We start from the raw sequence: 17,713 nt of genomic DNA, 5'->3' as shown, positions 1-17,713 counted from the left end.
TAAAACACACTATACAACTTTTGTTGTTCGATTTCCTTTAGATTCACCTTCAGGTATGTAGTAGAAGGGCCTACCCGATTGCATATAAATTGAAAGTGTTATGCCCTGTACACACAATAGGAATTTTCTATGGGCTAAAATTTGATGGAATTTTCTGTCAGAATTCCGTTCAAGCTGTCTTCCATCAGTCTTGCATACACACTGTGGGCCAGATTCTCATAGATCCGGCGTATCTCTGTGGCGGCGTAACGTATGTCATTTACGTTACGCCGCCGCAAGTTTTACAGGCAAGTGCTTTATTCTGTTATAAAGATTTTCTTTAATCTAATATCTAATATTCATTATTAACAATATTAACACATGAATGAATGGAGTTGGGTCTTTGAGAATAATGGACTTGGATATATTTAAAGTATTCCATATAGTGTCTGGATTTGGAAAAGTGAATTATATCATTTGTTATATATTTAAGTATATAGTTCATAAGCTTCTATGGTATAACTGGCATATGGTTGTCATTAGCCTAGCTGGCTTCATATAGACATCCTACCTTCCCCCATCATGGCAAATGAAGATATAAGGTTACATGTTGTAAGATGTAAACGTATTTTAGTTAGGAATATAATTCTTTCTGTAGACTACAGTATTTCTATGTATATGTATATATATATGTATGTATATATATATATGTATATTTGATTTGGATGTTAAAGGACATTTGTCTTATATAGGTTAAAATGTAGCTACTTATTCACAGCTTACAGCCCTATCCTCAGGAATTTGAGAGTAATTGACCCTCTCTTTCTCTTCTAAGGAAGATTTGAATTTGGCGCGTTTTTTGTAGAACAAGTCAAAAATGAACCGTTACATGACGTATTTTTAGAAGGGTGGGGGTAGGTTATATTTTTTTTTTTTTCCAGAAAATCCAAGTTTATTATTATGTATAAACAGGTACACAAGTATTTGTAACTATGGGTCAACATTCCCCATACATTCTTTGGCAAAACACAAAAAACTATCATGGTTATCCAGTTCTACTCCATTCCCTCTTAACAGGTGAATCCCCCGGCATGAGCATACAGAAATATACATACCGCCCCTGTGCATCAAAAAGCATAAAGAAAAAAAAAAAAAAGCAAAGCAAAAGGACCTTCAATATGTATCGTACATCTGCTAGGTCCCAATTGGCTTCCCCCCCGTCCTTCCCCTCTCATTCATACCCCCTGCTTTGACGCCCCTGTACTCAAACTGTGCATGTTTCACCATCTTCCAGCCACCTGTCCCATACTTGAGAAAATTTTTGCGGTCTCCCTCTATGTGTATAAATCATTTTCCTGTAAGGGAGAATAGCATTTACATCCTTTTTCCAATCCCTCAGCGTCGGCGCCTCTGTTTGCATCCATACCTTGGCCACTGCCTTCCTAGCCAGGAATAACGTTTCAGTCATAAAGATTGCTTGATATTTTTCTATGTCCACCTCGGGCAACAGTCCCAACAAACACAGCTTTGGGTCCATTCCCACCGGGGACCCCATGTTATCATGCAAAAATTGAGTCACCTGCAGCCAGTATGCTTGTACATCCGAACAGTGCCATATCATATGGTAGAAAGACCCCTCCTCAACCGCGCACATGGGACACCTAGGGCTCCTATTGGTCCGAAACTTCGCCACTCTCTGTGGTGTGATGTATGCCTGGTGTATTATATACAGTTGAGTTAACCTGTCTGATAGTTTAGGGGACGCAGCTTTAACTCCCTCCAGCACCTCTTCCCATTCCGTGTCCTCTATGGGGCCTACGTCTCTCTCCCACTTTAATTTGGCTGTCTGCGCTATCTTGCTCGTCCTACGTCTCCTAATGACATAATAACAGTTGGAGGTTAGCCCAGTGGATTCCCTCCCAAAGATCACTTCTAACACCTGTGGGGTACTCACATCTATACCTGTTGGGCCCAGCTGGGCTCTAAGTGCGTGCCTGAGTTGTAGGTATCTAAAATGAAGTTGCGGGGGGAGGGAAAATTCCTCCCTGAGTCTATTATATGGCTTTGGGCCCGTGTCCATCATGACCTGGGAGAGATACAGTATCCCATATGCAGCCCATACCCCTGAATCTGGGACCGTGTCTAACTCTGGCAAGGAACTATTTTTCCACAGCGGGGTATGTGTATGTATGTGGCTCTCACCTTGTTTTTTAAGGCCGACATCCCAAACCTTTTGATGGTGCGCTAACATTTCCGCCTCAAATCTGGTGGTCCTACATCCCCCATGACCTCTTCTAAAGATTGCCTGTATAGGAGTGTGTAGAGGGCTATCCGGCTTATTACATACTAGGGACCTATACCTCTGCGACTCTGACGTGTTAAAATAGTAGAAATGCGACAATTGCGACGCTATGTAATAATCCTGCAAGTCAGGGAGTGAACACCCCCCTTCTGTGTTCGGATTTTGTAGTATACTCCATGCTAGCTTATGCCTGCCTGCCCCCCACACAAAAGAATTTAAGATAGCTTCTAGTTGTTTAAAAGTCTTAAGGGGTATATACAGGGGAGCATGCCACACCATGTATAAAATTTTGGGCAGTAGGATCATCTTGATCAGGTTTATTCGTCCCATCACCCCTAGAGGTAGTTTCGCCCATGCCTGCGTTCTTGCTTTAACCACCGCAAATAGCGGTTCCACGTTCAAAGGGACATAATCTTTAAGATTCCTTGTGACCATTACCCCTAGGTATTTCACTTCAGCTACTCTCTGTAATGGCAAGTCATGGGACACTGCGGGGGGGGGGAACTGATCCAGAGGGAGAATTTTGGATTTATCCCAATTAATTCGTAGGCCTGAGAATCTCCCTACCTCTTCTATAATAGTCAGTGCTGCTCTTAATGAGGGGCCCTGGTCCTCCAGATATAAAATTGTGTCGTCTGCATAGAGGCCGATCTTTTCCCAGGTGTCTCCCTTCCTGAGTCCCACCACCTCCGAGCTATGTCTGATGGCAATCGCCAATGGCTCCGCTGCCAGCGCGTATAACAGCGGAGACAGGGGGCATCCCTGTCTCGTACCTCTCTCCAGGGAAATCTGTTCTGATAGCCACCCATTTACGAACACCCTTGCCTTGGGAGTCTGGTATAGTAACTGCACCCATTTAATAAATCGCGGACCAAAACCATAGCACTTCAGACATTCCCACAGGTACCGCCACTCGACTGAATCGAATGCCTTGGCTGTATCCAACGCAACTACCACCCGGGTTCCTACATTGTCATGCTGCGCTTGAATGTTCATAAATAACCTCCTGATGTTCATTGCTGTGTTCTTCCCTGGCATAAACCCCGTTTGGTCCCTGTGAATCAGTGATAATATCACCGTATTTAATCTAGATGCCAGTATCTTAGCTAAGATTTTAATGTCCACCGGGAGTAAAGATATTGGCCTATAAGATTCTGGGTAGTGATGATCCTTGCCCGGTTTAGGAAGAACAATTATCTGTGCTTCCTGCATAGAGGAGGGGAGGGTTCCCGTTTCAAATATAGAAAGGTATAATGCTCTCAATCTGGGGATTAGTGTTTCTGAGTACGTAGTATAAAACTCTAGCGGGAGGCCGTCTAGACCGGGAGCTTTGGACTTGGCCAACTGCGATAATGCCGTGGCTATGTCCTGGGTGGTGATTGGGGCTTCCAGCATCTGCACTTGTACCCGGCTCAGCTTAGAAAATTGCAGTGTGTGCAAATAGGCTTGTATTTCCTGTGGCGTGTGTGTACTCTGAGATCTGTATAGTTCCTCATAGAAATGTCTGAACCTGTCAGCCACCACTGGGGGGTCCGCAACAATCGAGCCATCCAGCTCTTTCAGTGAGACCACCACCGGTGGCCTATCCTCTAGGTGTGCCAAATACGCCAGCATCTTCCCTGCTTTCTCCCCATGCTCATAAATTCTAGCCTTACTGAAAAATATGCGCTGTTTGGCCTTTTCCATATGTAGCTGCGTTACCATCCTGGTCTGCATTCTTACCTTGGTCAAATTCTCTATAGTGGGCTGATTATTAAAGACAGTCTCTAAATCCTGTAGCGCGCCTTCCGCACTATTCATAACCACTTTGGAGGTCTGTTTAAGCCTGCGTATTCTAATGTCTAGAACTTTACTTGCCTGAGTCTTGAACACATCCCATCGGGAATTGATATCTGTGTAACCCTGGCCCTCCGGAAGTATGAACTGTAGTTCCCTCTCTATGCTCTCATGATCAGTGAGGGCTGTCAACCAAAAGGGGTTGAGCCTCCACCCCCTTACAGGGGCCCTGTCTGGCAATGATACCTGTACCCAACATGGCGAGTGGTCGGACAGAGCCCTAGGAGCAAACCCGGCCCCCCCCACCCTCGGCAGCAGGGTTGCCGAGACCAACACGTAATCAATGCGAGACATAGTAGCATGGCTGGTCGAATGGCATGTATATGCCCTACTCTTGGGGTTCCTTTGTCTCCACACATCCACCACCGCAAATTCTTTCATCAACCGTCCCAGTCTGGTCAGACCGGGGGGCCCCACATGTCCTCCCGGCATTTCTGGTCTGTCCAGGCCAGGGTCCATGACCATATTGAAATCCCCCATCCATACAGCCGGCACCGTCGGGTGCTTAGCCATGAATGCCAACCCCTGCGTGACAACTTCCGAGCTGTATGGAGGAGGGATATAACATGCTATCAGCAACATATGCATTCCCCCTATACGTACATATAAGAACAAATACCTCTCCTGCTGATCCGACTCCAGTGTAAGTAATTCAAAAGGGGTGGCTTTTGACACTAGCAATGAGACTCCCCTGGAGAAACTGGAATGGGTACTATGATAAGCCCATCCAATCCACGGGCGCTTCAGTGCAGACTGTAAATGACCGGTGACATGCGTTTCTGTTAAGGCAATAATGTTCGCTTTTTGCGCTTTAAGATATGCTAGGGCCGCCGTACGCTTAATTTTGTTTCTCACCCCCCTCACATTCCACGTCAGAAATTTAATAGAGGTCATGGTACCATGAAATTTAGCTTACAGGGTCGGATCTGCAGCACACCCATCCCATTCACCTGTGTATTTTCCATAGATCTTTGGACACCCCATTTTCCTGTTTTAACATATTTACTTTGCCATTTCCCTGCTATAAACCACATACTCCAACACAACAACCGTTCAGGGTCCCAACAGTGGCCCTGGTGTTTCTCAACTCCCCTCCCCCCTCCCAGCCCAGCACCTCCCCAACATGGTGTGAGCATACATTCCCCAACCAACAGAACCCATATGAATAAAAAAAAGAATACTTCTTCCAGCAGATAAATCTGACTGGAGGCACGGTTCTTAGGTCCTGTGTGTATCATGGCCAAACCATTATACACTCGTCTAACGGGACGATTGTTCACTGAGCAAGTCTTGGATTCGAAACGGGGAAAACTCAACATATCCCCAATTGTTCCAGGTCCTTTGCTCCTCTGGCTCATCAAATCCAGTGCTTTTTTGCCTTCCCCACCGCTTTATGAAATCCGTTGCAGGATCTTGCTCTTTTCCACCGTAGCAAAACAGCATGTCTGTGAGGGGTCATCCGTCCCCCCCCCGAAAAAAACGAAATTAAAAAGGGATTTACACCCCCCCCCCCCCGAGCCCCGGGGGGGAGGCATCGCATGTTCCTAGGCCAGCACCAATATCATCTCCCACTCTTCCCTGTGCCTCATGTCCATGTCCCACAACCAAAATTTAACTCCCCCCTTCCCCCATGGGAGATGAGGGACAAACAGATAACCAAGTCACAGTCTATGGGTCACTTAAGTCCCAGCAGCGTATCCTTTCTGTACAGTTCCACACAGGATACGGGGGGGGGGTCCCACCATTCTCCTCTCCTCGTGCAGCCTGTCCCCAACCCCCCCGTGCGTTACTCACAAGTTGCCGATACATGCCTCACTCCTGTCTCCCTTTCCGATCCAGCCATTCAGCTGCTGCTGCCGGGGTGTCGAAAAACAGCACACGACCATCTTCTTCCACTCGCAGTCTGGCGGGAAATAACATGGCATACTTTAAGTGCAGCACACGTAGGCGGCGTTTCGCATCTTGAAATTGAGACCTCTTTTTCTGTACTTCTGCAGAGAAGTCCGGGAACACTGCTATCTGTACATTCTCCACCCGCATGTTCCCCTTCTCTCGGGACAGTCGCATAATTTTATCCCTGTCACAGAAGTTCAGGAACTTAGCAATAAATGTGCGAGGGGGTGCCCCTTCAGGAGGGGGCTTTGCTGGAATCCTGTGCGCTCTCTCCACCGCAAACATGGCGGAAAATGCCTCTCTGCCATACACTTTTATCAGTAGCTGTTCCAGGTATTCCGCCGGGTCTCTGCCCTCCGTTCTCTCTGGTATCCCTATAAAGCGCAGATTACAGCGGCGGAGTCTGTTCTCCATTTCGTCTTGGTGCGCGTGTAATTGTTGTAATTGGCGCTGCACCCCCTCCGCCGCCCGTTGCATGGGATACAGCACATCTTCTGCGGCTCCTATGCGTTCTTCCGTCTCCTTCACCCGCTCACGGACCGCAGATAGATCTTGCCTCATGAGTGAAATGTCAATTTTCACTTCGTCGATCTTAGTCGTCAGCGTTCCCTGCAGCACCGCTATTGCCTCCAGCACTTTAGCTGTCTCTGCCGCATGGCGATTTTCTCCCGAGGCCTCGCCGGCGCCATCTTTGGCCTGCTCCTCTCCCCCATCGTGGCGGTATTTAGCCAGTTTGTCCGCCGCAGCATTTGATTTCTTCGGTGGGGACATATCTCCTACTTATCCCTGCGCCTCCAGACGGATTTCTAGGGAGTTTAGTAGCTAAAATAGTCAGCCAGGATCCTATACAGGAGTTTCAGCCAGAGGAGCTCCTTCTACCCACGTCCTACTCCATCGCTTGCCAGGCCACGCCCCCGGGGTAGGTTATATTTGGGCTCTCTCTTCTCTTGAATGCGACACACACTCAAGCTCACACTTGGAAATGAGCTGACATGGTAGATCACGCTCACGCACACTTAGAAGAAGGCTGACATAGCCACACACACACATACAAAGATATATATTTGATTCAACTTTCATTTCAAGATTAAGAAACTTATTGATGCTATTTTTTATATTCTACAATTGATGATATTCATGTGATATTTTACTATTTTATCATTAAATACATTTTGGAGTTTTTACACAAGAACGGAACGGATTTTCTTGGAACTTTTCTCATCAATATGAATATCGATTATTAATATAATAATACCGATATACTGACTTTATTTCAATGGCGAGCCTTAGCCAGAATCGATTTGCTTGAATATCGAACGTTTTTGAATTATTTCTCCTATCGCTTGTCGAGAGGGAAAACAAGCATTGATCATGCAGACAAGCTTCAAGGAGAAATAAAAACGAAAGAACTTTCAGCATCATCGAATGGATCTGGAAACATAGAATTATTTGGTGAAGAAGTTTACATACGTAAGAAAATCCTGTTTCTTGATGACGTAATTTTCCGTAAAGAGAGGGAAAGCGTGAAAGAAGTCGTCCTAAATTGGTAAGTAATGGATTTTATTAATGAATTATCTAGTGAGAGTAATTTAGAATTCAAAAATCTGTCAAAATTTGTTAAAGATGATGAATTATGGAGGTACATGTTCAATGAATGCTTACAATCTAATATTGAGATCCAAAAGTCAAAATTTACTTTTAAGAAATTCAGCAAACAGATTAGGAATTTGATGAAGCTTGTTAAAGTTTTTGATGCAATGATTTTAGCTCCTGAAAGGAATGATAATTGTGCAACAGGGAAGGACAATAGTCTATGTACTAAATGTTCAATTTTGACTGAACGAATAGATGATTTGCAAAGTGCAATTCAAATAAAAGATATTCAGTTGTTGGAATTACAGAATAATGTAATGTTTAAAGCAGAGTTAAGCTACAGTAATGATAGTGATGATTCTAAGAAAAAGTCTGTTGTGCCGGTAAAGCGGTCAATTGGAAAATATGACCAGGAACTTGAAGTTTTGTTTAAAACTAAAGTAATGAATAAAGATACAATATGTACAGAAAGTCTAGATAGACAGAGTTTAAACACACAAAGGAAAGATGGAGAAATCAGAGTTGCCACTTGTATGGCCACACCCAGATATGATGAGATTCACGTCACAGACAGAATTGAGCAGACAGGAAATGCTAATTGCTTTCAGAGTAAAGAAAGTGGATATGTGAAAGAACAAACATTGGAATTAGGAAAGGAGGAACATTTTGAGAAATTTGTTCATCCTTGTTCAAAGTCGATTGACTTGCCTTATGCCTCAGAAGTCAAGCAGATCAGTACATTGACTGTTAATGACAGTTCAATCAATAAGACAAACAATACTGACAATGAGATAAATGGATTACTTCCATTGACTAAATCAAGGAAAAAAGAAGTTTTAACTTCTCCAACATTAAATTATGTTGCTCCAATTTTAATAGATCAGTCTATTTACAGTAATGTTGGGAACATTTCTACAGCAGTCGCTGACATGTCTTCAGATTTTAAATGGCCTCATACAAAAGCCAATCTTGTATTGGAGAAATTGGTTCAAACACATAAAAGTCTTTGGAGTCAGACCAAAAATGACACAGGTGTGTTTAAAGATATTGAAATTGATATTGAAGGAAAAGATCCCAAACCTCAAAGTCAAAATAAGTTGCCACAAGAAGCAATAGGTCCAGTTTCTGACATTGTACAAGAATTTTTACAGCAAGGAATATTAAAGAAAACACGATCTGTGGTAAATAATTGCATTTGGCCTATCAAGAATGCTGATGATGAGTATATGTTATCAGTTGATGTAAGAGCATTGAATAAGTGCATTACAAATGACACACCTATTATTCCTGATTTAAATTTAATGTCACACATGGATGCCAAGGCTAAAATATTTTCTGTATTGGAAATAGCCAACAGTACGTTTTCAGTACCATTAACTAAAAGCTGTCAATATAAACTTGCATTCAGCTTTAATAAAGAAACCTATGCATTCACTAGATTAATTCCAGGATTGGACATTAGTGATGGCATAGTACATGAGAGTTTGCAGGAAGTATTATCTAAATTCTCTAGACCAGAATGTATTTTCCAGCATGTGGACAAGTTTTTGTTGACCACAGAAACTACAGAAGAGCACATTACTCTTTTGTCAGAGTTATTTTCGCTATTAGAAACAGCAGGGCTGAAACTGAATACTGAACTAGTTCAATTGATGAGAAGTCATGTAATATTCATGCACATGCAAATTAGTCATGGACATAGAAGATTATCACAGGAAAAAATCAGAAAAGTTTCTGCTTTTCCAGTTCCAACATCTTACAAGGCATTACATAAATTTTTGAACGAAATAAAGTGTTGCAAAGAGTTTTTACAGAAGTATGATGATAAAGTTAAACCATTATTTGATTTGTTGAGAGAAAAAGATGATGTGTTTGATAAATGGGGTCAACCCCAGACAGATGCCTTTAAAATGTTGAAATGGGATGTGCAGAATGCTCATTCATTGAGTACAATTGAAATTGGTCCATCTATGTCTGTGAGATTGTACACTGATTTATCAGAGAATTCGATTTCAGTTACTTTGTCACAATTAAAAAACGGTAAACAGAAAATAATAGGATATTTCTCCAGAGGTTTGACAAATATGGAAAAGACATTTGATGCACATACTAAGCAATTGTTAAGTCTTTATTTTGCAGTTAAAGTAACAGAAAAGATTGTGAGATCTAGTCAGATCATATTACCGACATCTGATCAATCATTAAAACTTCTCCTACAGAGAATTAATTCAGGAGAATTATATGACAGATATTGCCCATTTGTTAAAACGTTACAATCTAAATCTATACAGGTAGATTTAATAACAGAACATGTTCAGCAAAGTGTACAAAAGGATGTTTTTAGAACTGCTGAGAGAGGTTTTAAGCCAGTATTTGTTGATGATATCAAGATTCATTCAGCAGGTTATTCTATGTGCTACTCAAAAAATATCATTCAGCCAAAATTCTACAGAAAATGCTGAATTGGAAGATAAAAATTACAGTACAGCACGCATTACTCTGAAATTTGTAGGGCAGAAGTGAATGGATATATTTCATTTCAGTCCTCTGGGTTGATTGAAAACATTTCTGTGTTTGTTAAAACAATGTTTTGAGTCATGACAAAAAAAGAGAAATTGCGTCTTGTAATATTTAAAATACACAGAAAATAGTATAAGAAGTATAGGCCTAGTTTAAGAAAAATAAAGTCAAGTAAGGCAATTACAAATGTTATAATCAAAATATGTTTTTCATGTCATGATGAAATATTAGGATATATAAAATGTATTTTTTCATTCAAAAAAATTGATGCTGCATTCTTTTACAGGATCTGACTTATGAGTCACCAAAAGAAGAGAAATGTCATATTTCTAAGATCTTCCAAATGCAAACAAGCCCTTTGAAACTTAAGAATATAGTTCTGGGAGAAGATGACATATGAGATTCATTCGTCATAATTATTGTTGTCTTTCTATGTTCAATAAAGTTTTCAACTTTACAGTACAGGAGTACAAGAGGAAGAAAAAGAAAGAAGAATCAATACCTCTAATGAGAGGGAAATTTCTAAAAACAATTGACTTTTTATTTTTGACGACTGATGATATAATTTTATCCATCAGATATATTGTAGTTTTTATATATGAACTTTTTATGTGACGAGATATGTTTTTCATATCAAGAAGAGATATTTGTTACACACCAATTTTTAAAACACATGTAGTGTACTTTCAGAGTTGAAAGGGTTAAACTTTTTTTACAATGAAGTCTAGTTAGTAGGAACATCTGGTGTTAATTAAGATAGAGTACATGTTTCTTAAAGGTACATAAACAAGATAGGATTAACTTTACCTTGTAATATGCATTTAGTTTTGAAGTCATCTCACACATATGAACAAATTGAAGTTAGGAACATATTTTATATTTACATTTTGACAAGGTTATTAGAAATATTGCATGGATTATAGTTAAATATACTGAACATAATTTGGAGGGAAAATATGAAACATATATTTCTGAAGTGACATTCATACTTCAAAGTATTGTACAACTATGTTACATTCATGAATTTAGGAATATTAAGGGGGTTGATTTTATGACAAAAGGAAGAAGAAATTAATAAGGTATAAAAAAATATTTTATGGTACATGAAGCAAAAGTTTTTTTGAAATCACTTTTCCTTATGTGGAATTGGAATTGAGAATATATTCAAGTCAATTATCTTAAGATTTATATGAATGGATACATATGTGAAGCAAATGATTATGAATGAGGTTAGATGGAAAATGAAAGATTATTAATCAATCATTTTGAGAGGGAATTGTTATAAAGATTTTCTTTAATCTAATATCTAATATTCATCTATTAACAATATTAACACATGAATGAATGGAGTTGGGTCTTTGAGAATAATGGACTTGGATATATTTAAAGTATTCCATATAGTGTCTGGATTTGGAAAAGTGAATTATATCATTTGTTATATATTTAAGTATATAGTTCATAAGCTTCTATGGTATAACTGGCATATGGTTGTCATTAGCCTAGCTGGCTTAATATAGACATCCTACCTTCCCCCATCATGGCAAATGAAGATATAAGGTTACATGTTGTAAGATGTAAACGTATTTTAGTTAGGAATATAATTCTTTCTGTAGACTACAGTATTTCTATGTATATGTATATATATATGTATGTATATATATATATGTATATTTGATTTGGATGTTAAAGGACATTTGTCTTATATAGGTTAAAATGTAGCTACTTATTCACAGCGTACAGCCCTATCCTCAGGAATTTGAGAGTAATTGACCCTCTCTTTCTCTTCTAAGGAAGATTTGAATTTGGCGCGTTTTTTGTAGAACAAGTCAAAAATGAACCGTTACATGACGTATTTTTAGAAGGGTGGGGGTAGGTTATATTTGGGCTCTCTCTTCTCTTGAATGCGACACACACTCAAGCTCACACTTGGAAATGAGCTGACATGGTAGATCATGCTCACGCACACTTAGAAGAAGGCTGACATAGCCACACACACACATACAAAGATATATATTTGATTCAACTTTCATTTCAAGATTAAGAAACTTATTGATGCTATTTTTTATATTCTACAATTGATGATATTCATGTGATATTTTACTATTTTATCATTAAATACATTTTGGAGTTTTTACACAAGAACGGAACGGATTTTCTTGGAACTTTTCTCATCAATATGAATATCGATTATTAATACAATAATACCGATATACAGACTTTATTTCATATTCACAAAGCACTTGCCTGTAAAGTTGCGGCGGCGTAGCGTAAATCACTTGGCGCAAGCCCGCCTAATTCAAAATACACTATGGTTTGCCCGAGTTCCAACATGGGCCTGAAGTGGTAACGCCACCTACAGGCAACAAGGGAAAACTTCTACCGAGCACAACCATAGCCAGAACAGAGGCTAATTTAAATATAATTAACAGTCTGAGCTCAACTATTGGCTCAGACACCCCCTAAATTTACAATAGCGCCCGACTTGTTGGGAGACCAGCGCTACACTCGCAACTAAAAAGAGAACACAGATTTGAAATAAATAAACTAAGGACTTTCACTTTTTAAGTAAACTTCATAAAAATAACCCCACCAATGAATCTTTAGAACAATTGGATGCTGCCTGCTAAGCCCTAAATTTAGCCCCTACCACGGAAGCAGAGAAACATCTTAGGTGGTGGCTCATCTTTACTCACAAAAGGACAAGATTGGAGCCAAGTTGGCAATTAAACTTTGTCCTAGATCCCACCCTATATCCTTCCCCAAAATCCACTCCAAACCCAGCACCCCAAAAAAATAATAGAAACTTTCCACGATTTCTATTCTAAACTATACAAGGCAAATGATTCCCAGACAGATTATATACTAGCTGACTTTCTCAGAGACATCCAACTCCCCACAGTATCAACGAATCATAGCAAAGTTTTGGAAAAACCTGTTACGGAAACGGAAATTTTAGAGGTCCATAAGTCCCTAAAGCTAGGTTCAGCCCCTGGTCTCGAAGGCTTCTCAATACGTTACTATAAAAAATGTTGTACTTCCCTAGCACCTTTTTTGGCTCAGTTTTTTTATTTGGCTCTAGTGAGTGAGTGAGTGAATAACTTGTATAGCGCTGCAAATGCGAACTAAATCGCCTCAAGGCGCTTATTTCCGTCCAGTGTCGTCCTGATCCTTCAAAAGCAGGGGTGGACTGGGACAAAAATTTGGCCCTGGACTTCATCCAGACCGGCCCACTTAATTTTTGAAAACACACACACAAACACAGTAAACTATACGCAATTGTCGGCGGTAAAAATAGCGGCGTTTTACCGCCAAGGCTAGGGCGCGATCTCTGGAGCAGTCTCAATAGTGAGACTTCAGGGGTCCGTTTAGACCCCTGATATCTCACTAAAGAAACCAAAAGGGGGACGGAGTGTATGGAGGTGGGAGGTATGTACATGAGAGGGGTGCGGAGTGTATAAAGTGGGTGGTATGTACACGAGAGGGGGTGCGGAGTGTATGAAGTGGGTGGTACGTACATGAGAGGGGGTGCGGAGTGTATGGGGTGGGTGGTATGTACATGAGAGGGGGTGCGGAGTGTATGGGGTAGGTGGCATGTACAGGAGAGGGGTGTGGAGTGCATGGGGTGGGTGGTATGTACAGGAGAGGGGTGCGGGGTGTATGGCGGTGGGTGGTATGTACAGGAGAGGGGTGCGGAGTGTATGGCGGTGGGTGGTATGTACAGGAGAGGGGTGCGGAGTGTATGGCAGTGGGTGGTATGTACAGGAGAGGGGTGCGGAGTGTATGGCAGTGGGTGGTATGTACAGGAGAGGAGTGCGGAGTGTATGGGGTGGGTGGTATGTACAGGAGAGGGGTGCGGAGTGAATGGGGTGGGTGGTAAGTACAGGAGAGGGGTGCGGAGTGAATGGGGTGGGTGGTATGTACAGGAGAGGGGTGCGGAGTGAATGGGGTGGGTGGTATGTACAGGAGAGGGGTGCGGAGTGAATGGGGTGGGTGGTATGTACAGGAGAGGGGTGCGGAGTGAATGGGGTGGGTGGTATGTACAGGAGAGCAGTGCGGAGTGTATGGGGTGGGTGGTATTTACAGGAGAGGAGTGCAAAATGTATGGGGTGGGTGGTATGTACAGGAGAGGGGTGCGGAGTGTATGGGGTGGGTGGTATGTACAGGAGAGGGGTGCGGAGTGAATGGGGTGGGTGGTATGTACAGGAGAGGGGTGCGGAGTGAATGGGGTGGGTGGTATGTACAGGAGAGGGGTGCGGAGTGAATGGGGTGGGTGGTATGTACAGGAGAGGGGTGCGGAGTGAATGGGGTGGGTGGTATGTACAGGAGAGGGGTGCGGAGTGAATGGGGTGGGTGGTATGTACAGGAGAGGGGTGCGGAGTGAATGGGGTGGGTGGTATGTACAGGAGAGGGGTGCGGAGTGAATGGGGTGGGTGGTATGTACAGGAGAGGGGTGCGGAGTGAATGGGTTGGGTGGTATGTACAGGAGAGGGGTGCGGAGTGAATGGGGTGGGTGGTATGTACAGGAGAGGAGTGCGGAGTGTATGGGGTGGGTGGTATTTACAGGAGAGGAGTGCAAAGTGTATGGGGTGGGTGGTATGTATAGGAGAGGGGTGCGGAGTGTATGGGGTGGGTGGTATGTACAGGAGAGGGGTGCGGAGTGAATGGGGTGGGTGGTATGTACAGGAGAGGGGTACGGAGTGAATGGGGTGGGTGGTATGTACAGGAGAGGGGTGCGGAGTGAATGGGGTGGGTGGTATGTACAGGAGAGGGGTGCGGAGTGAATGGGGTGGGTGGTATGTACAGGAGAGGGGTGCGGAGTGAATGGGGTGGGTGGTATGTACAGGAGAGGGGTGCGGAGTGAATGGGGTGGGTGGTATGTACAGGAGAGGGGTGCGGAGTGAATGGGGTGGGTGGTATGTACAGGAGAGGGGTGCGGAGTGAATGGGGTGGGTGGTATGTACAGGAGAGGGGTGCGGAGTGAATGGGGTGGGTGGTATGTACAGGAGAGGGGTGCGGAGTGAATGGAGGTGGGTGGTATGTACAGGAGAGGGGTGCGGAGTGTATGGGGTGGGCAGTATCAAATACACCACTGGTCACTGATGCATTGGTGATCAGTGGCAGTTAATTAACCCCTTTTTCCTGCATTAGTGACACCAGTGTCAGTGTTCATCAACCCTTTCATGCTGCACCATATAGGGGTTAATTAACACTGACACTGGTGTCAATAATGCAGCACTAAGGGGTTAATTAACTGCCACTGGTCACCAATGCATCAGTGACCAGTGGCAGTACATTAACCCCCTCCATGCTGCATATTAAAATTACCATTGTAAATTAACCCCCCCCCCCACAAACAGTTAATCAAAGTCACTGTGACAACAGTGAAAGGTCTGTAGCCTCTAAAAACGTACTTGCGGTTTTGCATGAGGCTTCACTGGCTCCTCGGGCTTGCAGGTCTTTTGCAGCAGCACTCACCTCTGCTCTTTCATCTCGCCTCCCGGCCTGCCGCTCGGACACTTCTTCTCTCCTACCATCGGCTCCATACAGCATTCGTGGGGCCTCCTCAGCGGTACCTTCCTCTACCCCTCCACGGCATGCCAGATTCCTCCTCCTGGTGTGTGGGGACAGATTCGCTGAGCACTCCAGCGGTGGGGGCGAAGGCTGGGGGGGGGGGCGCGATCTTCGGAGCAGCGGGAATTGTGCTTTGGCTGCTGGAATCTCCTCCCCTTCTTCTCCCCCGGACTGCACAGCGCTGGCCCCGCCTCCTCCTTAACACTCAGCCACGCTCCGACCCCTCTCTCCACTGCCTGGCCGTGGAGTTTACAGGCATGCTAACCCGCACAACACCGGAGCTTAACGCCGCGGCGACATTGTTGTCAGCAGAGGCGGCTCTTCAATTAGGCCTTATTTGCCTAATTAGAGAGCCGCCTCTGCCCGCATATTGGCCCCGCCCATCCCCGACATCAGTGCGACGCCCCTGAGTGACAACTGGCCCACTGAGCCATCGGCCCACCGGGAAACTCCCGGTAGTCCCGATGGCCAGTCCAACCCTGTTCAAAAGCGGTGGGTCTTACGTCTTTTCCTGAAGGCCCAATGGTTTTCTTCCATGCGGATGTTTGTGGGGAGAGCGTTCCATAGCCGTGGTCCTTGAACTGCAAATCTTCGCTCTCCCTTCGATTTGTAGCGGGACTTGGGGATGTGGAGGAGGTTTTGGTTGATTGATCGGAGAATGCGATTGGGGTGTAGCGTTTTATTTTCTCGCACAAGTATTGAGGAGTGTTTCCTTGTGTGCACTTGTGGGTGAGACAGAGGGTCTTGAATGTGAACCGATCCTTTATAATTAGCCAATGAAGGGTCCTAAGGGAAGGGGTGATGGATTCTCATCTAAACTAAACAGAGACCTAAACTGGGCAGAGATCCAAGTGACATTAACAATTACTGACCAATATCATTAATTAATAATGACCTTAAAATCTTAACGAAAATCTTAGCAAATAGATTCTCCTCCTTTATAGCACAATACATACTGTACAGGACGCCAAGGTTGGGTCCTGGATGGGTGCTATATAGCACCAATATTTGGGTTATGGTCCCTTTAAGGGAAGTGTGGTAGTATTCAGGGGTCACCCAGGATGGGTGAGGAATTCCCGGGAATAACCTTGTAACGGAATGACCCGGGACAAACAGAGACTTTGGAAGGATGAGGGGTACTCCTGTGCCAGCGTCATTAATAACTCTTATGTCTAGGGTCACCTTATGTCCGATATCCTAAATTACAGGACAGGGGACATTACTGATAGTTCATATTGCAGGACCTTGAGATATTGCAAGTTGTTGGTTAATTGTGACCCAACCAGTCAATAGTGACTCATTTCTATGATTAGCCCTGGCTAGTGAGTTGTTAATTGAGTCAGGCTTCTGTAAGACGCTTCATTGTGTACTATTGATGATAGATGTGTTGTGACTCTAAAGGTCAGACGTCTGTGTATTGTGCAGATGAATGACTTATTGTCGGAGACGTAACGTCTGGGGGCCCCCGGATGGCAACCCCCCCTTTTTTTAATTAATTTTTTATAAAATATATTTTTTCTAATATATTTTTATTATATTTTTTATTAAAGGGGCAATATTTTTTTTCTAGGGGTACGGGGGTCCCCATGGGCCCGAAGATCCCCAGGGCCCAGATGACAACCCCTTCTTTTTTTATAAAAAAAATATTTTTTTTATATATTTTTTATTTCATATATATATATATATATATATAGATAGATAGATAGATAGATAGATAGATAGATAGATAGATAGATAGATAGATAGATAGATATATAGATATATATATATAGATATATCTATATATATATATATATATAGATATATATATAATTAAAGGGCCCAGAGGTCCCCAGGGCCCCGGATGGCAACCCCCCTTTTTTTATAATTTTTTTATATTATTTTATTTATTTATTTTAATTTATTTTTTAATATATATATATATATATATATATATATATATATATATATATATATATATATATATATATATATATTTATTAACCACTTACCCCCCGGACCATATTGCTGCCCAAAGAC

The 17,713-nt window shown here is 42.7% G+C and overlaps 1 protein-coding gene across 1 annotated transcript; it reads left to right on the top strand.

Annotated features, from left to right (window-relative positions):
- Positions 1-348: 348 nt before the first annotated feature.
- On the top strand, positions 349-11,183 carry LOC120924477. The gene is made up of 2 exons (XM_040335464.1): positions 349-897; positions 6,934-11,183. The coding sequence occupies exon 2, from the start codon at positions 7,564-7,566 to the stop codon at positions 10,063-10,065; it is 2,502 nt and encodes an 833-aa protein (XP_040191398.1). The 5' UTR covers positions 349-897; positions 6,934-7,563; the 3' UTR covers positions 10,066-11,183.
- Positions 11,184-17,713: the final 6,530 nt, after the last annotated feature.

Source organism: Rana temporaria, chromosome 1, assembly GCF_905171775.1.
Source record: "Rana temporaria chromosome 1, aRanTem1.1, whole genome shotgun sequence".
NCBI classification, from domain to species: Eukaryota; Metazoa; Chordata; class Amphibia; order Anura; family Ranidae; genus Rana; species Rana temporaria.
This window is presented reverse-complemented; position numbering and strand designations above follow the sequence as displayed.